The sequence below is a fragment of the Schistocerca nitens genome, chromosome 4 (assembly GCF_023898315.1).
Source record: "Schistocerca nitens isolate TAMUIC-IGC-003100 chromosome 4, iqSchNite1.1, whole genome shotgun sequence".
Classification (NCBI taxonomy): domain Eukaryota; kingdom Metazoa; phylum Arthropoda; class Insecta; order Orthoptera; family Acrididae; genus Schistocerca; species Schistocerca nitens.
In genome coordinates this window covers 358741170-358765016 of record NC_064617.1, presented here as the reverse complement: position 1 = coordinate 358765016, position 23847 = coordinate 358741170, and the positions used below count along the sequence as shown (strand labels likewise).

General features: G+C 40.9%; 1 protein-coding gene across 1 annotated transcript in view; it reads left to right on the top strand.

Annotated features, from left to right (window-relative positions):
• The window catches only part of LOC126252050 (monocarboxylate transporter 14-like), a 43809-nt gene that overhangs the window by 11092 nt on the left and 8870 nt on the right, over nucleotides 1–23847 (top strand). Inside the window, exons 3-6 of the mRNA XM_049952846.1 lie at nucleotides 3953–4093; nucleotides 9046–9554; nucleotides 15784–15914; nucleotides 18395–18693. Of these exons, the coding sequence (XP_049808803.1) occupies nucleotides 3953–4093; nucleotides 9046–9554; nucleotides 15784–15914; nucleotides 18395–18693 (1080 nt within the window). The remainder of the gene's footprint in view (nucleotides 1–3952; nucleotides 4094–9045; nucleotides 9555–15783; nucleotides 15915–18394; nucleotides 18694–23847) is intronic.

The window sequence follows — 23847 nt, the reverse complement described above, 5'->3', positions numbered from 1 at the left end:
TCACTGGCAGCTACTTATACAGAGGGTGCGTCCACAGGTTACGTCAGTTCACATAATTTGCTGTCAAATGTACAGTTCGATTTTAGAAATGGTTTAACAACTGAAACTGTAATATTCTCTTTTCTCTAGAGGGCTCTGGACGGATTAAATAAAAGGTTGCGAACGCTAGGCATTTTCTATGATTTAACTCAGGCGTTCGTTTGTGTTGATCGCAAAATATGGCTGCAGAAGTTGGACCATTATGGAATAAGGAGAGTAGTTCACTACTGGTCACCTCTTACTTTAAGGATAGATAGGACTGCGACCGGCTACTACGTACAACCCCAACGGGGCACAGTTAAGTGGGGGGGGGGGGGGGATGGTGGGGTGACCAGGGGGTCGGTGCTGGAGCTGTTACCGTTACTTATTTATATATAAATGATATGCCTTCAGTATTACAGGTGATTCTAAAATATTTCTGTTTGTTGATGACATCAGCTTGGTAATGATGTTGTGTGCAATATTGACGCAGTATTAAATAATGCAGTTCAAGACATAAATTGATACTAAATCACAGTAAAACTCAGTTTTTGCATTTGGTAATAAGAAATTCAACAATTCAACAAGAAGTTTTGTTTGATTATACAGAAGGGGCATGTGATTGGTGAGACTGACCAGATCAAATTCCTGGGCGTGGAGGTAGCTGTCGTGGAAGACCCATATTCAGAATCTTGTTTGAAAACTAAATTTTACTTCATTTACAATTAGAAGAGTATTATCTTCCTTCCTGCCCCTCCCCAGATATGGATATTATAGCCCAGTTTAATCGAAGTTAGCTTTTCAGAATACATTAATAAACCCACAAACTACACTCTGCACAGTAATTATTCTACACAAGAGAATATGCCTTAAAACAAAACTCTTTCAGAACAAGGCTCAACATGTAACAAGTATTTCCATAAAATAACTGAAAATTACGCCCCATTAACCCACTATCATGACCAGCCCCACTTACGTTCTGGAACCCCAAGGCAATGTGTCAAAGATAGAACTACTAATCACTACAATATCTGTCTTAAAATACATTACATGAAATTTTTACATCACACTTTCTGGCCACGACTGTGGTCCAGGATATTAAATCAATTAAATACAGCAAACACTTGCGTAAAACTTATGTTACTATCTCAATTCTCACAGTTGGGCCGTACAAGATCAACGACCAAGACCCACAGTGGTAACAACTGCAGAAACTTCAGCTCCAGTGCTCAGCTAGTTATGTCAGCAACATCCACTGCCATACGGGAGGCGCTGTTACGTCTGCAAGCTCAGAACAATTTTCCTTATTTAAGCCCGTACACACGAGTTCGGAAACGAAACCTCAGATCAGCAGGTAAGAAATCCACAATCTCGGAGGACACAGTATAGATTAAACAAGCCACGTTAGGTAACAGAAGAAACGTACCGCACGTGTTTAATACTCCTTGGAATGCCGTATAACTAATCGAAAAGATTTCCACTCCTTGAAGTTCAACCCACTCTAATACTCCAAGGTGTCGTAGCTAATTAGACAGCAATTCCAGCAGAAATGCTATCCAGCAGCGTGCCGCAGAAAACGTGGCCGAGAGTCAAACGACTACGACGCCTAGCTTCCCGACGCTGCGTCAACCAACCGGAGCCCTCAGTGTTCAAGTACAGTATTCCGACACGATCACAGCAGACTGCCTGCTCAGGCTGTCCGGGCGCCCTTCAACCAGTCGTTTACAGCTGGCGCCACCGCACGAAGTCGAAGAACCTCATGACAACTAGAATTTGAAGCCAAGCGGCACACTAGACAAATTTATATCTGCTCAACAAACTGTCGCTATTGCTTCTCAATTTAAAACTGTGTTTTTTCATGGCAGCTCTAACAGAAGCTTCATTCTTGAAGTATCTCGATCGTACCTATACTAATATGAAAATCAACGCTAAATGTTCCACGTCATCCACAAAGTGCACGCTTCAGTAAGCGCAGCAGAATGACGTTTCTGATATTGGTAACGGAGCGTCACGTGCTACATTGCCCTACGCCAGCAACCATCGTCCCGTCACCTGTGTCCTTACATGCACACAGCCAGGGTGCTACCAGGCGAAACTGTAATAAGTAATCCCCAAAAACATCTAAAGAGCATTTTTTATGCAATAGGCTTTAAAGCAGCAGTTAAGGTCTAGTTTAATTGTATAGAATTTTACTATACAATGTAGGGTTGAAGTAACGACCAGCCCTGGTTTTGCAAGAGTAGCACTAATTACCTATGGCTGGACGATTTTCGTGAAGCAGTCTGTCTATTGGTGAAAACCTGTCAGAGTTCCCACAGTAGTTCCTGAAATTAGCCTTTACATACAGATAGAAAAACGCAGCGGGACACTTTAACTTACTAACATACAAAGATGAATTCATAAGATGACAAACTGAAAGGAATGTAAATCATGAAGGTATTCTACATGATTTATTAACATTGATTTGAACAACTATATTTTTTAAAGAAATGAGCGAAAAGTTGAGATTCATGTCCATGCAAAGGTCGGTAATTCAATACTAAATGTCAACTATGTAACAAAAAAGTCGAGATGTTTGTTAGGAAAACGAAAAATGTCGAAAGGAACGTATCAGAAAAAGGAGTCACCTATATTTCATTAAAATACAACATTTTCGAAAATAATCAGCCTTAAAATGAAGGTTTTATATACTATTATTGCCGAACACGATGGTCTTCCCTGTGGGTAGTTTCTCGTGGCCGTCTGGAACCCGGTCTTCTTGTGACAGTACATTCCCGTGACCACCGCTGCCAGTAATCATGTACAGTGGCTACATTCCTGCCAAGACTTCCTTCAATATCGCAGAAGATACACCCAGCTCCTCGTAGTATGATTACATGCCTTCGGTCAAACTCAGTCAGGTGTTGCTAAAGGCGTCTTTATCGTCTTAAAGGCATTCTTTACTAACATCAACTCACCACGTCCTATCTCAAAGATAAATAACGCTTACGACCTTTACAGCGTGTATTTAGAGAAAACCTGATTAGCATCCTTATATTGGCGCTACTAGTGCCGCTCTTATGCGACTCTCGCGAAATCTTTCAGATGTTGAAACACGCCTACCAACTTTTGTTTATGTCTTATAACTCCTTCATGGTGGTTCAATCCTTTTTTCCATCAGTGCATATTCGAAGCAGGCGCCGCCTGATCTTCTGTTTCCTATGTTCAACAAAAGCATATTCCAATATCGGTTCGTAATAAATAATCTGTCTCACAAACTCAAAGGTATTATAACACTTCGTGGGGACGTCATACGAAACATACTGTTACGTAAGCGTGTGGATATTGTCTTGACAGTATTACCCATATCCTTAAATAACACTTTGTACTTTTGCTAGTAAAATACGGCTCTGAGTACTCAGTGAGTCTCTTCTACACCAGATAAAGACTAAAAATAGAGTAATAGTTATGATAAGAGGCTGTTGGTATCAGAAATTATAGTTACATCTGGATATTTACCAAACAATAAGTTACATGAACCAGAGCGAGAGAGAGAGGAAGAGGGAGAGGGAGAGAGAGAGAGAGAAATACGAAAGCAGTGTGAGTGCTCACTGATCTGACCTAACTCGCATTTACTGTAAATTCGTTTCCTGAAATGTCGCTTGCCTCATTGAAGCGGCTTTCAGAGACAAAAATTTTAACGGATTGAGAAATGTCTTACATCAACCAGGGCATTAGGTTAAACCCTGCGTCATATCTGTAATAATCAATTGATTTCTATCAGGCACAAATGACGACCTTTCATCGAAACGATGCAGTCACCTCATTTCAGTTAAACCACACCACAATGATATAATGTGTCTTTATGGTTGCTTGCTTCCACCCAAGAAAGGCATTTTGTTTTGGCAGATTTGTAATCTCTAATCGAAGAATATTTTGCCTCTGTGTGTTCCAGGACTCTTATGCAACACACTCTTCAGGAGATTCTCCTTCAGACAGATTGCAATGATGGGCGGCCTGCTATACGGATTAGGAAACGGGTGTATTGCACTTGGGACGTCTCTCGTGCAGTTCATACTTTGCTCTGTTATCATGGGTAAGTACAATGATTGCCCCAGTAACTGTCTATATTACATTGCACTTGAATAAATTAAAAATTGTAGAACTTTGTGATTATCCTTCATCGTGAGCATTAAGGCATATATGAGACACTGATGGCATGTAACGGGCTGCGGATGTGACACACTCTCGCGTACTTTAATAATTGATTGTTTAAATGTCTTGACACTGGCTGAAGTTTCAGTTGTTTTCTTTATTTGTTGGGCTATTGCAAAATTTCGGTTTTAGGCTATTTTCAAGGATGCTAATAAACAGAAGCTATACGAACTCATTGCCTTAGTAGTAGGTTAAAAGTTAAATGCAGTATAAAATCAAATCCTTAAATATGCTAGGACTAATTAAAACTCACCGTACAAAAATTCAGTAGTGGCACGTTATGCCATACTGCTGTATGCGCATGTTGTATACCAGGCCGTTGGGCCACACATATTTATTATTAATCCAACATGACGGTATAGTTTAGGGTCGGGACATTCGTTATGCTTAACGGCCATGAAAAGCGAGCGCTTACATCTTGAAAGCCCCCGTATTCACCTTCAGAGGATAGGTCTCAGCCGGCCGGTGTGGCCGAGCGGTTCTACGTGCTTCACTCTGGAACCGCGTGATCGCTACGGTCGCAGGTTAGAATCCTGCCTCGGGCATGGATGTGTGTGATGTCCTTAGGTTAATTAGGTGTAAGTAGTTATATGTTCTATGGGACTGATGACCTCAGATATTAAGTCCCATAGTGCTCAGAGCCATTTGAACCAATTTTGATAGGTCTCAGAAACTCCACAACTTGTTGAAGGGATTCAGAAGGCGATATAATCACACGGTTTTCTCATGTAGAAGGTGAACTGGGACCATATGATGCAAGTTGAGCGCAGCGTTTAGAACAATGAATTTAGACTAAGCCCCAATTCATGAAACTAAGTACTGTTACATGAATGTTCATGATCCAATTATCAGTTTGTAAATGCTACCTGACTGCGAAGTAAGCAAAAGAACTAATCACAATAACAAACACATACAGAATATCCACCCAACGTCAAACAGATATGTGTAGCTTGTGTAACTGAACATCCAAGAGGGTGTAATCACTTATAAATGCCTCTCAGAAATGTAGAGTGTAAATGTGGTTAGCTTGTAGCTAAGCAGGGTGCAATGGGCTGATTCCCCTTGAATGTAATCACAATATTCTTATCTGAAAATAAACCGGAATGATGTAGCACTGAAAATAAATATCTCACCAAAGTAATTGAATATGGTACTGATGTAGCTCAGGGAAAAATCAGAACGTGCTGTTGCAAAAGCTAGATGCCTCTTATTATGTTCTGCGCTATTACATGTATACATCAAAATACATTCTATAAAAATCCGCCACAGCAAATCTCCGTCCCTGCGTCATCGACGAAACTCTCCTTGACCTGACCTGAAAATTATACATGCAAAGGGTGGGATATTTATTAGTAATTCATGGGAGAAAGTGTGCATGACTGAACTACTTCATTATATGAACCGTAGATAATCAGTAAATTAACGGAAGAGGATATTAGCAACACGTGAATTGAACAGTGAGTCGCGTAACACGTGCTTCAAGATTACTCACGAAAATTACAAAAATGACTGAAGAGAACATACACGGGAACCACAAATCAGAAAACTCAAAATAATCAAACAGTTCATATGTACCACTTGGGCTTTACAGTACGTGTATGTGAACGTGAACAGGATTTCTGGCAATCAAAGAAATACGAGTTTTCTATATACGCCTTCCAGAAACACAGTAAACAACCTAAGAAGCAAGAGAGGATGACGGAAAGTGAGTGCGCAAAGCATTAGGTTGAATCACTACGACATGGTACTGTAAACAGCTTCCAATTTGCGAAAAGTAATCTACCTCTGGACCTCTGATATACCACGTGACTAAATACTAGACCGCACTCGCAATTCATCACCACTGCAACACACGAACTGACAGCAATTAAGAGAGCAAATACCGGAACCCCCCCCCCCCCCCGGCTGAAATATATTACACATTGCGTACTAACAGTCACTGAAAATAACAGTGACTCAGTAGTTAACCGTGCTCGCAATTAATTACCATTGCCACGCACGAACTAATAGCATTAAATACAAAATATCACGACGTTGGCATCAGATTTACCACAATTCTGCCCAGCGTCACCCTGGATGTGTCGCACAATGGAAAGGTCGCCCGAGACGCTCTTTCCCACATTTCACCCCTTCTTGTGACGCCTACTTGATGGAGGTCATAACCACGACGCTCAGGGTTGAAATCATGCCGTTTTCTTATGTGTGGTCGACGAAAGCATTCCAGATTCAGCGCCGATCAAAATCGACAAGAGTATGCCCCAGGGAGTGTCATAAAGGGCATCAATAAAATCATTCCTTACCCTGGAACGTTCATTTCCACGAATTTCGCGGTAAAAAAACAACAGTTCGCAATCCGATGAGCAACAGGACGATGTTCTTGACAACCTTTGATACAATTTACACCTGCTAGATGATTAAACCCTTCTCTAAAGGCATTATGGGGCTGCAAACCCACTGAACATGATCTCATCCCTTTGGAATGCAGCGCGAGCGCAAGTTTTCTCTGATGTACAAGTTAGAACCACTAGGGACCGTACAAAAGCATTCGATGAAATTTGAGCATTAGACGGAGCAGCAAACGGTGCGTATACCTTTCCAGCCCTCCTGTTCTACGTACACCTGTGGCGAGATCACAGGAAGGGATGAAGTGGGGTGCGACTTGGGCACATGCGTGAATAAAATGGCGAGGAGTCCCACTAATAAGACCCCCCCCCCCCAGTTCACCAAAAGCGTGTGTCACCTTTGTTGACAATTTTAGAAGTGAACCTGTAGAGAGACAACCTGTGAGATAGCGTAGGTGCCCGAAGGCAAAAGCACTGGAAAGCGTTGGTGCAGGCAGGCAGCCCCCAGACGCACCTCCAAGAGTATCCTTCCCAGCAATAAGCATTCCGTGTCTCTCTCCTAAGTAACAACATTGTTACTCTTACTGTAATTATTACAGTATGTGTGGAAATTTAGTATCAGTTTCGGGAAGGTGAAATACTAAACACATCAAAAGAAGTTTTGCATCACCTCGTTTCCTAGAGTTCCGGAACCTGTACAGAAAATTGGAATAGAGATCAACATAAACATCGTATTGCGCATTAAAACCACACATTGCATGTTGTACCACCATACAGCGAGACCTTCACAGGTTGTGGTAAAGATTTCTGTACACACCGGTACCTCTGATACCCATTAGCACGTCATCTTGCATTGATGCATGCCTGTATTCGTCGTTGCGTACTCTCCACAAGTTCATAAAGGCACTGTTGGTCCAGATTGTACCACTCCTCAACAGCGATTCGGCGTAGATCCCTCATAGTGGTTGGTGGGCCACGTCGTCCATATACAGCTCTTTTCAATCTATCCAAGGCATGTTCGATAGGGTTCATGTCTGGAGAACATGCTGGCCACTCTAGTCGAGCGATGTCGTTACCCTGAAGGAACTCATTCACAAGATGTGCACGATGGGCTCGCGAATTGTCGTCCTTGAAGACGAATGCCTCGCCAATACGCTGCCGACATGGTTGCACTATCGGTCGGAGGATGGCATTCACGTATCGTACAGCCGTTACGGCGCCTTCCATGACCACCAGCGCTCTCCGTCCGCCCCACATAATACCAACCCAAAACAGCAGGGAACCTCCACCATGGACAATGTGCCTAAGGTGTTCAGCCTGACCGGGTTGCCTCCAGACATGTCTCCGACGGTTTCTGATTGAAGTCATATGCGACACTCATCGGTGAATAGCACGTGATGCCAATCCTCGGTCTATTCGGCATGTTATCAAAAATGGCTCTGAGTACTATGGGACTTAACATCTATGGTCATCAGTCACCTAGAACTTAGAACTACTTAAACCTAACTAACCTAAGGACAGCACACAACACCCAGTCATCACGAGGCAGAGAAAATCCCTGACGCCGCCGGGAATCGAACCCGGGAACCCGGGCGTGGGAAGCGAGAACGCTACCGCACGACCATGAGCTGCGGACTCGGCATGTTAACGGGCCCATCTGTACCGCGCTGCATGGTTTCGTGGTTGCAAAGATGGACCTCGCCACAGACGTCGGGAGTGAAGTTGCGCATCATGCAGCCTCTTGAGGACAGTTTGAGTCGTAACAAGACGTACTGTGGCTGCACGAAAAGCATTATTCAACTCGGTGGCGTTGCTGTCAGCGCTCCTCCGAGCCATAATCCACAAGTAGCGGTCATCCATTGCAGTAGGGCGGCCTGAGCGAGGCATGTCATCGACATTTTCTGTCTCTCTGTATGTCCTCCATGTCTGACCAACATCGCTATGGTTCACCACAAGACGCCTGGACACTTCCCTTGTTGATAGCCGATCCTGCTACAAAGTAACAATGCGGACGCGATCGTATCGCGGTATTGACCGTCTAGGCGTGGTTTAACTGCTGACAACACGAGCCGCGTACCTCTTTCCTGGTTGTGTGTCTGGAACTGATCGTCTGTCGGACCCCCTCCGTCTAATAGGCGCTACTCATGCATGGTTATTTAAATCTTTGGGCGGGTTTAGTGACATCTCTGAACAGTCAAAGGGACTGTGTCTGTGATACAGTATCCACAGTCAACGTCTATCTTCAGGAATTCTGGGAACCTGGGTGATGCAAAACTTTTTTGATGTGTGTATATTAAATTAATTAACTATGTTTTATTGTTTTTGTTCTGACTGGGACTCGTTTCTAAACTCTTTCACACTTTCACACTTTTTGATGTAAGAGGGTAGCGGTGTTCCCACAGGAAGCATTATTTCAAGGGGCTGCCAACGGGGCACTATTTCGTCCAATGTATTCGTTCAGTAGAAGTAATCATGTATCGTTCTTTTGCAGGTGCTGGGTCTGGACTCATCGCACCAGCGATTTTTACCTCAATCAATTCATATTTCGACCGCAAAAGGACTTTTGTCATGGGCTTCGTACAGTTTGCAATAGGCGTGGGAGGAGTAGGAGTGCCCGTAATGGCACAAAAACTAGTTGCTGTTCTCGGCTTCAGAACCACTCAGTTTATAATCAGTGCGCTTGTTCTGTTGATTATACCCGCAGCTCTCCCTATGAAACCTCTAAGATATGAGGAGAATGAGGGGGGTGCCGACACCCATCGTAAGTTGACAGACCAGGAATCCGGACCTCATGTTGCCGGGGAAGAAAGGAAGGGAGCTATTGGAAAGATAGGGGGAGTGGATTATGAGAATGAGGAAGCCAATCAAGACAGTGAGGAGCAGAAAGAGGCTTACAACGGCCCTATTAATCTGGACGAGGAGGAGAGGATGCCTGCGGATGACGTGGTGACGCAGCGAGAAGAAAAACGGGATCTTCTCGAGAAAAGCAACAATTCTAATGTGAGTACAATGACCTTGCCACACACATTTCTCTATTTCTTTATTTACTTGAAGTTTAAATACAACAACCAGAGCACAGTACTAAAGCTGTAAGTAGTTACTACTTACGGAATCCTTAGTCGTAAGGCTTAGCAGAATCGTAAAGAAATTAATAGCGCCTAGCGGACTCCTAAAGGATTTCATAATTGTACAGTTCACTGTGAAATGCAATGAAAATTTTACTGAATGTCCCGCAAAATATTTAAACAATAAGCAATGCGTATATACTTTCCTGGGTGGCTGATCTTTATAGCTTTCTTAAATACAATATATTGCATTTAAGAAAATCGCAATCATTTTCAGGCCCTGTTCAACACCTTTTGTAGATAGCTAATACATGATCTAAGCATAATGCAGTCGTAGTCAGTGTAATCTTCGTAGAGAAAATATACTCTAGAATGCTGTGTAAACAGAAAACTAGCGGAAGTGTAGCATTGTTTTCTCTCTACTACTTACATATAAATGAAACAAGTAGAAAGTAGTAAAACTATGGTGTTATATAATTCTGTAAAAGGCATACATAACGGTAAGAAAAATTTGCGTCAAGCTTGTGAGACTGACAAGAATGGAACAGTTTGTGGCAGTATATACCATAATTTATAAGGACAATTCAAACAACTATAAACACTATAAAAACAGCTACTGATAGTACATATCACTTCTTGACAACTGCAAAGGGACAGAGACATTATTGGACAGGAATAATCACGGATTCGTATACCAAATAATATACAGATTCTCTGCAGCTGATATCTGCTGGATGTACAAAGAGATTCTGATCATTAGGTCCAACAATTTGTTTGTGCCACACGCATAACAACCATCTATTTCAGAGCAGCATGTAGTTATCGCCACATGCGTCAATGTTGGCAGTTACCAGAATCCGACGCTGTTGCCCTGTCTACTGGCTCGCAGGATCATTGTGTGCTAAGACAGTGCCAATGTATTGCCCACAGCGGCTGATCAGTTCTCAACGTCGTACACAGCTTTTTACTGGGAACCATATTTGCATTTCACAATAAACACTTGCTTTTCTCTTTTAATTCAGCGGTGCTTAATACTAGAAAAGTCACATCTTGTTAACTGTGTTAACATAAATGAACAGAAAAGTAGAATACAGACCTCAATTAACAACGATCAATATTAGACTTCTTTCACGTTAGTTGTCCCACATATCAAGACAGTATAGTCACTAAGATACCGCACACTTTTGCAGCGTGCCTGTATCGAATGTTTGTGCCACCATGTAGACCGCTGCAAACATCTTCCCTCACTCTGCACTAGCGATTTTTTGCTAGGACAAGGAAGCCGCACATGTTTCTCAAATCGAAGGAGCATGGAAAGAGAACTGATTAAGCCGTTAACTCTCCCTAATAAAACACCGTGTGGGCATTTTGTGTTAATATTATTGCTGGGAGGCTAACTGGCTTTATTTCTCTACACACAACCGTTCTGTAGTAATGTGAATCGAAAATAGATCAGTGCAACGCATCTCTGATTACTGTAGGTTATGAACAATAACAATCAATTTAATAATTAATTCTTGAAAAATAGTAATACGGGTTGTCTGTAGAAGGAACGACCTGTTGACGCTATCCTGAAGGAGGATGAATTAGAGTTCTAGAGAAACGCAAGAACACTTGAGGCAATATTGAACTTACGACTTGTCTGAGAAGATGGATTGAAGAAAAAGCATTTAACTAGGTGAACTGGAACATAATCTTTGGAACTCTGAAATTATCAGGGATGAAATAAATGGTGTGAACGATTATTTATGACTTGTGCTGAAACCCGAAGCGGTTATAAGAGTTGAAGGATATGAAAGGGAAGCCTTTGTTGGCAGTGACACGGATTTGTAGCCCGTCCCCCATGTTATTAATTGCCTACATTGAACAGGCAGTGAAGGGAACTAAAGACAAATTTGGAACATGTGTTAAAATTTCAGGCAGAAAAAATTAAGTTTTTTCTTTCAGTAAGGGTCCAGAGCTTCTACGATTTTTTAAAGGATTTAAATTTGCTTTTAGCTTTTTAGTATTTTATTACGCGATTGCAATATCAGCATTAAGCCATTTTCAAGCATGAGATTCTGAGAATGTAATTTGTTACCGCTATTCCAGACAAGTTGTTAGAGCGTACTCGTAGATACGTACTTAGTATTAACCTTGTGAACGAGGGGTGAACCGCGTGTCGAATATATATTTAAATGTGGTGAATATCGCAACCAGCCACACTAGGTTAAATAGTTTACAAGATTTTTGTTTTAATTGAAATATTCTTGTGCAGTGCCGGAGCTGATGCTGCTTTGATAACACTGAAGTAACTGGAAACTTAGCCATCTGAAGATGGGTATGAATGCCCGAAGCTGGTTATGGCTCTAAAATAAAACCATTCGTGTTTGGTAGATAACATTCGTTAACGGTCGCGGAGTTCACGAGATCTAGCATGGATAAAATAACCATTAAATTTAGATGTTGGTAAACCTTTTCTGAAAGTATTTGGATGGAGCATAGCCCTATATGGAAGTGAAATTTGGACGATAAACAATGCAGACAAGAAGAGTGTATAAACTTTTTAAACGAGATATTACAGAATGCTGCTGAAGATTATATGGATAAGTAGAAGAATCAGTGAAGACGGTATTGATGACACAACTTTCCTTAAAGAAATAATGGTTGGATAGGACAGATCCTGAGGCGTCAAGAATTGTTAATTTGGTAATGGAGAGACGTGGGAGGACAGAGAATGATTTTACAGGGCGGTCAAGGTTCGAGTGTATCAAGAACGTTCAAATGGATGTAGGTCCCAGTAAGTATGTAGAGTCGAACCGACTTGTACAGCGCTAACTAGCATGATGAGTTCCATCAAACAAGTCCTCGGACTGAGGACCACAACAGCACCAACGAGAAACCGCGTGAGATGAGTCAGTAGTTAGCACAAATGACTTACACTCGCGAGGAGTATGACTCAAGGCCCTGTCTTGGGAACCTATCTGTAGGTTTCACTGATCGATAAGGGGAATGCTGGAACGATTCCTTTCAAATGAAAGCGTCCTATTTCATTAACTATCTTGGTCTTATTCCAGGTAGTGCTCCGTTTCTAATGACCTCTTCGTCGACGGACCGATTAATTTTTTGATCATCCTTCCTTCTTTGAACAACAAGAAATGATCATGGCAGGGACATACTGATGAATAAAATTGTATAACAATGTAATACATCTGCTGAAAAATACAATTTCTACTAACAGCCTGATTATAGACTTAAGGGATTTCAATAAGTTAACATTTTTTGCACATTTTTGGTTCACTGGCTTCTAAGAGGCAATATTTTTGCAACCCACTTTAAAATATTGATAACGCAAACGAAAGTTTTTAGAATTATCTGCGGATTCTACACGCATACATCACGTAGGGGGACGGAATGCAGTTCGCGATGTTAACCACAGGCGCACTCTATATTTATTGAACGATTTTTTTACCGATCCATTTCTGTTTGAGGATTATGCAGATACTCACACAGGCAACAACAGTAACGAGAATCCTTTGCAGTACCCTCCTGTAAATCTAAGCGGGCACAGATCTCTTACAGACGCCTCTTTCACAATTTTCCCACAAGAAAGTCTATTAGACAAGACAAGAGTTACCAAATCACGATGAAAGTTGTTTCTCCTGAACGCGGAGGAGTTCGTGAACAGATGTCAAAGTTGGCCGTACGCTCATAATACAAGCGTGACTAAATAGTGTTATAACGCTGAAGACCAAATAAAGTAAACAAAAAAAGAAAAAAAAGAATACAAGTGGCTGACACGGGAACCAAGCGTGGGCGTCATGGACGAAGTCCTAGTGCAGGTGGTTTGGCGTTGCCTTGCTCTGCTTATTACGAAGTGTCAAATGTGGATAACTGATGAGTGCTCGTGTAGTGTGGTGTTGCGCTTGTGTTGTTATGGCTGAAGCAATGAGGGTGAATGAAACCTGGTGTTATCGCATAGTCTGCTCTCTTGAATACCAGCAGAGGAGACACAGAGGTTAACCTGTCAATCAGATACGCCGATCGCCATCAAACAATATACTTGAGGCACTTCGCAGGGTCTTTCTAATTTAACGCAGAACACTGGCGCAAAGTCAGGTGATGTGGAACCTTTCCTCCACTTACTAGCCAAATACTGGCGGTGAATATCCCTTCCACCACCAGTATTGAACTGGCTACCTCCGAAGTCCAGTGAGCTCGGTAATGGAGGTGGTTTCAATAGAGATAATTAACAAACTACAAACCTGTAAATGACAATCAGGAGCCATTTGTCCTCTTACATATAAGAGCTCGTCGAAGGTAAGGAAAACTGTAGTTGAACGTAATGTTGATAACGTGGTTGTTAGAGTCGGAACATTGACTCGTATTGGGCAGGTTTGTTGTCCTTTTGCAATGGAATCATCTCGTCATATCGTCATAAGTGATTTAAAATCTTCTCTTCCACGGCCACCAAACAACGTGTGATAAGGCGATAATTAGTGTTCTGGAAGTACCTTGTCAACATCTGTATACCAGGCAAGACGGTGATAATGAGGTTTGGGTGTCCCTTCTCCAGTATCCCTAAAGTGTCAGTAGGATGTGTTGTGCCATTACAAGGAATAAATTAGGGACATATCTCGCCTGGGTTGTGTCAGCATGGCTGGTAGCAGCAACTTCCATTTATGCACAAATAATTTATAGGGACTGTCATTGCTGTTGGTGTTGTTAGCGCTGTACGCCTTCCTGCTAGAATCGAGCGAGGTGACGCAGAGGCAAGACAGTAAATCCGAAAAAAGAAAGGTTAGAGTTTAATATCCCATAGACTGCGAAGTCATTAGAAACGGAGCAGAATCTCAGATTAGACAAGAAAGTGGATGAATATCGCCCTTGTTATTTACAGAGGATCTATCTCGGTATATGCCTTAATAGATTTAGGGTAATAACCGAAACCTAAATTAGGATGGGCTGAAACGGGTTTGAACCATAGTGCTCCCGAATACGAGCCCATTGTGCTGACCTTTGCGACACCTCACTCGGTACTGGATTCATATTTGGTAGGACGGCCATCCATCTACGTCTACATCTACACCTACTACGCAAACCACCGTGAGGTGCGTGGTGGAGGGAATCCTGTACCACTACTTGTCATTTCCTTTCCTGTCCCACTCGCAAATAGAGGTGTGGTAAAACGATTGTCTATATGCCTCCATATGAGCCCTAATTTCCGTTATCTTCGTGGTCCTGACGCACATTGTTTGTTGGCGGTAGAAGAATCGTTCGGCATTCAAATTCCGGTTCTCTAAATTTTCTCAATGACGTTTCTCAAAAGAAATGCCGCCTTCCCTCCAGTGATTCATATTTGAGTTCAAGAAGCATCTCCGTAACACTGACGTGTTGTTGGAACCTACCGGTAACAAATGTAGCAGCCCGCATCTGTATTGCTTCGATGCCTTCCTTCAGTCCAGATTTAGGTTACTCGTAGTTTCCTTACAGAGATTAAGCCCAAAGCCTGGAAGGCGCATTTCAAAGGGCACGACGTATTTCCTTCTCCGTACTTCCCCGATGCCAGCTTCAGCGCCGTCCCTAATGACTTCTTCATCAACGCCATGTTACACCTAGAGGAAAGAATCCTCAACAGAATTTAAGACGAGGGAGTGCGTTGGTCATTCTGGGAGTATCATGTCCCAATAATACAGGCAATCGTGCTCTATTCATCCTTGCTTAACTGGACATTATTGTCTATCAGAACTGAACCTAGGCCATAATGCATCAAGAACAAGACATATATGCTGTTGAAGGCTGTCATTCTCAGTCGTATGAACCGCAATACCCATAGCATCCTTGTTAGGCACACGGACTGACAATCGTGCTCCACTCGTGACAAGATACCACCCGAAATCACTACTATTGCGTCTCCACGTCCGTCTCCGTCCAAAATAATGGCAGGCTTGTAACGAGTCTCTGGTGTGTCAGATGATTCACCCCTCGGTCCAAACTTCGACTCACCCGTGAAATTGACGCTTCCCTACAGCTCATGGTTATACTACAAAGGGCAAGACATCTGACCACACGGCTGCCCTGCGTGAGGGGAGGGGAATCTGATACCTTACCCTGGATGCAGCACAACCTTCCCAGTTTAATTAGCTGCTTCTGAAACGCCTTCTGTGTGTGATGTATTTTTGCAGGAGCAGCGGCGCAGCAGCAACGTGGCAAGGATCAGCGACGCCGTCCTGCGTCCACGCATCTCTATTGCCAGCTTCAACAGCATTCCTTTCCCGGAACAGGACATGCAGACGACGGAAAACCAGTCCAAAAGGTTAGAGTGCTCTCTCTTCCCATTTGTACAAGTCATAAGCAAGCAATAATCAATTGACGACACCATCATAAGAGACTAACATCAACAGAAGCCTCAACAGAAGTATATCCACAAGAAAAGAATAGATTACGTTTGACTACAGAATCGGTGAACAAACACTAGAAACCGATTGATGTCAAGCACCTGGGAGAATTCTGTCCAGAGCATTTTAATGTATAACAACTATATACAGGGTGTCCCAGCTATCTTGTCCACCCAAAATATCTCTGGAACAATAACAGTTATTGGAAAACGACTTCCACTGGTATCAATGTAGTGCTGGGGCCCATGAATGTACATATTTGGAAACATTCTAAAACGAAAGCATATGTGTTTTTTAACACAAACTTATGTTTTTTTTTAAGTGGACCTCCTATATTTTTTCTTCAGCAATCCATAGCATGACAAAGCACATACACAATGGCGTTGATTGCATCGCAATATTTCCATTACATCCCGAGATATTGAGACGCGAAGTTGACGCTTGAAACACCCGACATGCGCTGCTAGCACACGTCCTGAGGCTCAGGCGTGAACTCCATGCTGCCCGTAATCGCGATGTGATTGACAAGTAAGTGTCCCTCATGATAAGTATGGATGTGTGATTACACTTGTCAACGATTAAGTTGTTGAGTGCTTCATTGGAAACAATAACTAAACGGGCAAGAGATTACACTGGATCAGTGTTCAGTGCCCATACTTATAACTGAGGCACGAAATAGCACAACTCATCTTCAGAAATTCCATCTGTAAATCTGTTATACCATCGCTCACCGGTCGCCATAGGGAAATTATTTATTTTATGCTGTAACCAGCTGACCAACTGAGATGATTTTCATTTATTTTTCTGTCTCATTTACATATATTCTATTAGATTACATGGTTCGATCACCCTGGATTGTCCTTAGATCTATGTAGTTGTGTCAGCAACCCGTCATGTCTACTTAGAATCACATATCAGATATTTATATCTGAAAATGATTCAGAATGATCGAAGCGCGTATTCTAATAAATAATGCGCAACTGAGAGGGAACGTTAAATGAAAATTATTTTAAATATCGAATACAGTTGCTGAATCTCTGGAGATGATTATGTCGACTATAGTGACAACTAACTATCGCTATTCTCTGTTGCACAGCTGTTCGATTATAACAATGATCAAGATGGTGAAGCAGGCAGTAAGTTTCTATCCATATGTCAGTACCAGATATGTTCTATCATAAGAAAAGTAAGTAAAACTTTGATTTGCTATTATAATGACAAATTTAGTTCATAATTTCTACTCGAATCGTACATGACGTAGTAACAGGTAAAAGTATTTCCTTTATAATAACATCGAAGAAAATATTACTGATATTTGTGTGTTACTAATTGTTGTTCTCTAGTCGAATCTTAATTACACTTGTACGAACAGAGATTTAGATACCACATTGAAGCTCCATGGGTTAAGTCTTCACAGCTCCTTTAACGGACTGGGCAAGATGTTACATTTATAAGTCACAACTAAATTTTCTGCAAAACAGCATAGAAATGGGAAGTAATAAGTGTAAAATACAGATCTCAATAACTGCAATGATAACATTACAAAAATCAGATGTATTTTCTTGTTAAAATGTGATAGGCAGATAAAGGCAGCTTTTCTTCTTCACGAAACTGAAAGAACTATGTGTAATGTTGTCCTAGAACAGCTGAAAATTTCTATACAGCTTCCACTCTGCAGATTGCAGCAGCTTTAGATCATCTGTAGCAAGTCATACCCAAGCTCAACACGACAAGTACGACTGTTCCCAATTCATATTACTCCCACTGCATTGAATGTAGCCTTGTATTATCAGATTATTGTCCGAGCCTTAACGTGCCTTGTGCGCATCCATATTCTTCTAGCCGAGGCAGTGTAACATCAGTTGTTGGATATTTCAATACTTGGGGCCACTGCAGCTGTTTGAAGTTCACTGAACTCATCAGTGGCTACACGGTGACTGATGATGCTCTCCCTGGAAGCTACAGGCCAGGAGGCGCAAAGAGTGGCAGTCTTTATCTTGGTAGAAGATAAAGTTAAAAATAGTGGTATTTTTCTCTCTTGGTAAGATCAATTCGTACAGAGTTGCAGTACATACGTACCTAATTATGATTCAGTTTCATTAAATTTTCACGATGTTTCCTTTATAGTGTAGAAAAAATAAATCCAAACGTAAGTAACACCGACAATATTCAGTAACCAACCTCACAAAAAAATAGATAGATACTGTTATACGTATTTTACTAGTTAGCTGTCACCTTGTACAACTTAACCGAGTATGCAAAAAATGCTAACACGAAAAAGTCAACAAAAGTATAAGCCTTAACTAGGGTGATGTTTCTTGAAATAGTGTGATATTCTTCCTGTTGCAGCAAACACATTTTACTATGAGAATCTTTTAAATTGTGTATTTTTTTGTAGGTGGTGGACAGTAATCATAGACCTGTTGGATCTGCGGCTAATGCAAGACCTCCGATTCACTAACGTCCTCATCGGCACGTCGCTGGTCTTCTTCGTAGACATGATGTTCATGACGTTGCTGCCGCTGTACCTGTTCCACAACAACCTCAGCCGCGAGGAATCCGCATTCTGCATGTCAGTGGCGGGCGTGGCGGACCTGCTAGGGCGATTCACCCTTGTAGTAATAGGGGCCTGTTGCGTCCCCAACAACAGAATCGTATTCCTCATCAGTGCTGCCGTGTCTGTTCTCCTCAGAACAAGTGAGTATCTCAGCGAACCAAAAGCATACGATTTCATGATGTACAACTCACAGCCATTGTTGCCATTTTGTAACATGGTACACCGCTGCTTATGAAACGTTTGATCTACAACAGCTGACAGAATTATTATGTCTTATACCAAACACACAGAAAACACTAACTACTAAAATTAAAGCAGTAACGAGATAGTTTCTTTGATAGTTAATAATATTATTTTTTTAGTGCATTAAGCGATGGCCTGTGCTGCGTACGAAAAAAATTGTTTGGAGATATTATCAATCAAAAGGAATGAAAGAAATTTGTCTATGTAAAGAGTGTCGCTTTCATTCGGATATCATCTGTTAGTCGCATCGTAGAAGGATTTTAATGCCTACGATGAATAGAAGGCTTTCAGTGATGTCCAGATGGCCGCGCTAGAAGATATCATTAAAATCAAGCATACATTGTATTTGTTCTACGGTATTACTTTTATTGTGTTAACCGGTTTTCAGCTTACAAGGCCATCTCCAGACATTTTCAGAGTAGTGTCACTAAAGAAACTACAATGTTTGTAAACAACACTGGAAGAGAAGGTACACATCTAGATTGAAACAGAAACGTACAGCAAATAACATATTTGACAGCTGTTGGAAATGCAATGTAAAAAGTAAAAATTTGAACAGTAAATAAATAAAAACGAAATAAATAGGAAAAAACTGTGACACAAAACAACAACAGCAAGTCTACATAACAGTTTGTATTAATAAACAAAACCAGTAAAATAAAATTAGTGTACTGTTCATGTTTTTTACGTTTTAAAATGCAGTACCACCACACTCTCAAAGATTAAATTTACTGTATGTTCCCTCCACTCCTCCAGTTTCCTGCATCTACTCATTTCTATTTATATTATTGATATTGCTTAAGTTCCGTATACATTCTGCATTGATAATTCTTTCTTCTTGTAATTGGTTTGTTTATTACTGTCCATGTTTTATACCTCCTCAAGCCTTGTGAAGTATTAATTTTATTTTATTTTACTGGCTTTGTTCGTTAATATAAACTGTTATGTGGACTTCCTGTTCCTGTTTTTCCCTGTTAACTCGGTTTTTATTTATTTACTATTCAACCTTTACTTTTTACATTTCATTACCACCACACAGTCAAAGATGTTATTCGCTGTACGTTTTTGCTACAATCTAGATGTGTAACTCCTTTCCAATATTGTTTACAAGCACTGTAACTTCTTTGGTAAATGTCAGGAGATGGCCTTGTAAGCCGAAAACCAGTTAACACACTAAAAGTAATACTGTAGAACAAAAGCAAACTAGCGCTTTTAATTTATTATAATGTTGTTCTAGCAAAAACCGACAGAAGATTCAGTTAACATAGACTGTATTTTGCGTAGCTCTTTGCACGTGTCTTCCCATTATAGTTCTCCTCCTGACAGTGCAGTAAATGAAAAAAAAGAAATAAAATAAAGGAATACACGATAAAGATTATGTAGTGGGGTCAAAATAAATGCAATTCGTATTTTTTCATATTTTGTCGAGTTACACTTTTAATGGTTAAAAAACACATGGCAAGGTAATTTGGCACGTTAGATTTATATATATATTTTACAAAAATGTTGAAATGTAATTAACGGCCGGCCGAAGTGGCCACGCGGTTCTGGCGCTGCAGTCTGGAACCGCGAGACCGCTACGGTCGCAGGTTCGAATCCTGCCTCGGGCATGGATGTGTGTGATGTCCTTAGGTTAGTTAGGTTTAACTAGTTCTAAGTTCTAGGGGACTAATGACCTCAGCAGTTGAGTCCCATAGCGCTCAGAGCCATTTGAACCATTTTTGTAATTAACGTATTGAAACCTGTATAATTAATTTATGTAATAATTTGAAATTTTGCAAAAATGTGAACTTTTGTTACAGTGTAAATTAAATAAGCCTTACATAGAATCCATTCATGTGTAGTTAAGCTGGTTTGTGAAACGCCGTTTTCAGAAGTTAAGGTGAACACAATGTGTTTTCGGAGATTTTCAACATATTTTTAATGAATTATCCAAACACTCAATTTTATTCTAAGTATTCGTTTTATTTATTTTGGTCCTGTGTTTTGAATTATTATTCTACGTTTTAAATCATGTTTTTACCTGATCATATGTGTATTTTGTTAAATGAAAATAATAAGTCATTCATTATTATGATACAAGATCATTACAACAATGGTTATCTGTAAGGAAATGCTTAAGACAAAAATTCTGTTTTACAATATAAACATTACATGAAATTTTTTCATATAATACACACAACAGATAACACAATATAAAACAGAATTCACCATGATTCTCAAATTGTGGCGGGCGATCCTCTAATTATCCTGATTTGCATGGGGCATATCTCAGTACATTGGGAAACATCGATGAAGAGAACTGATTATATATTACTGACTTCAGCTTGATTATACTGTTTTTAATCATTCAGCAGAACTAGATCTTCCAACATATGCAACTAATGCACTTGTCCCATCGACGCTTTAGGGATTATCAGATGAACGAGTTCCTTGTCCTCGAGGAAGATACTCGAAATGTCAAAGTGGTTGTTTCACACAGACCAGACTAGAATCTAACAATAATACAGGTTTTTCCTCCACGATGGGTAAGAAAACCTCTATCACATATCTTTTGACGTGTTCAGACGTTAGTTTACCAGATTTCTACGACGCCACAAGAACAAAATGGTTCAAATGGCTCTGAGCACTATGGGACGTAACTTCTGAGGTCATCAGTCCATTAGAACTTAGAACTACTTAAACCTAACTAACCTAAGGACATGACACACATCCATGCCTGAGGCAGGATTCGAACCTGCGACCGTAGCGGTCGCGCGGTTCCAGACTGTAGTGCCTAGAACCGCTCGGCCACTCCGGCTGGCGCCACAAGAACATTTGAGGCTTCAAAAAGAGATTCTCGAATTCTCGGACCATCTCTCCATTGGTTTCTCTTAAAACTACAAAAAAATGGAGTAAGAAATTTGTCAACTGCAGAGACTCCAGGCTGAATAGTGTAGCTGTGAGTAACTGATGACAATTACTGCACACTGGATTCAATTTTCTTTGCACTCTCTTGCGACAATGTGCATCTGGGATGCAACTCCAGGTGGAATCCACAGTGATCAGTGTTGTACACATTTTCTGTCCACAGAACTCTGATCTTCTCCTTAGCTTGCACTCTAAATCTTAAAATGGCCTTGTCGAAATCATTTTATCATCTATAAGGTTTCTAATTATAAAATTTGTTATTTTCCCAGTCATAATTCCGTGCAGCTGACTTGACTAATAATAAATGATTAGGTATTTTGATTAGGTATGTTGAAAACACTCTGACAGCATATTGTGCACAAGTCATTTTCCAGAAATGGCGTTTCAGAAACTACGTTTATTACACATTGATAGATGTGGCATGAAAGCTTCTTTAATTTATGTTGTAATAAAAGTTTTCATGTTGCAAAATAATTAATGGTGCTGGAGTACTTTGCAACATTTCCAATTGTTGCAAAAGTCTGTTACATACAATGAAGGATTTCACGATCGGATGTTTCAACTGCCGAGAATTCTTCCGGGTTGTATGGCCGTGGTCCATGTTACTCTTCTATCCCTGACGTTTCGTTCAGAGCTACGTTGGACATCTTCGGAGGTGCTCCTGGTTGTGCTGAGTCTTGCCGACTGTCGGCAAGACTCAGCACAACCAGGAGCACCTCCGAAGATGTCCAACTAGCTCTGGACGAAACGTCAGGGATAGAAGAGTAACATGGACCACGGCCATACAACCCGGAAGCATTCTCGGCAGTCGGTTACATATTTTCAAGTTCTTTAATTACATTCAAGCTTCTATAAGAAACACAATCATTGTATTTCCCTGTTTCTAATATATTCCCTCTACACCTATTACACAAAATCAGTCTTTATGGCGTGTTTGAACCCTTAAAAGTGAAACTGAGCAGAAACGAAAAAACTCGCTGAAACAAGGCCATTACCAAGGCTAGAGGTATTAGCGTGATTGTTCCCGGGGGTGACAATTCTTTTCTGGTGTGTTTATCATTAGCACACTATGAGAAAAATTTGACAGTTTCTATAGCAGAACATCAGCATTTACCATTTGTTAAATTGTGCATTGGTGCTCTTCCTATATTAGTTCTCACTATCTCTCCATGTTTTACAACAAATTATCAATATTAGTTCGCTAATCTGGTCTAAGAATGTTATTTTATATTTACCTATAATACCGTGATTGCTGCCCTTGTACACAGATGTAAACTAAGAAGTCTGCCCTGATATAACCCTGAGAGAAGGTTATGAATCATCATATCAAGCGAAGCGATACACCAAGAATTACTACCAAGAGAATGAGTGTTAGTATTCCATGTGTATCGACAGAGCGAAGCGACTTATTAAGGAGTTATTTCTGTGTCACATGCTAACAGAAACTAATGCTGCCTCCAGTTTTAAGACGTACTAAAGCTTACTGCATTATGGAATGTAAGACGGCGACCGAAGTACAGAGGGAACATGGAATTGAGTTTTTCGTCGTAAACCATATTAATTGTAGCCGCAGTGACGATGAAAGAGATCGAGGTTAAATATTCGTTCATTTTCTACAGCCCAGTCATTGTCTGTTTTTGTGTTTGTGATAATACGGTTAGGGCTAAATACTGTTTAGTAACATGAAACCAGTACCATTTAAGAAACTTTAATTGAGAAACAGTAGAGAGGTCAGTAAAATGATATGGGTTGCTCCACCATAAAACGGCTTAGTGCGAGTAGGATTTGTCAAGAACAGGAAGGTAGGGCAGACACTGTTTTGCTATGAATAGTTCAGTGGTAGGAGTATCCTTATCGGAATGGATGACAAACCACCGCCAGCAACAGTAGTTCAAGTATGCATATCGACGTCACAAGCAGAAGATGAAGAGCCAGAGACAGTATATCTGGATATTGAAAGTGTAACTCAGTATGCATACGGAGATGATAAACTAATAATGGAATGCAGTGGCATGAGAGGGAATACAAGAAAAGTTACGTGAGAACATGGGCTCGGTAGCAGAAATGAGAGAGGAGATAGACTAATCGAGTTCCGTAATAAATTTCGGCAAGTAATCTCGAATGTAGTGTTCTTTGGAGGA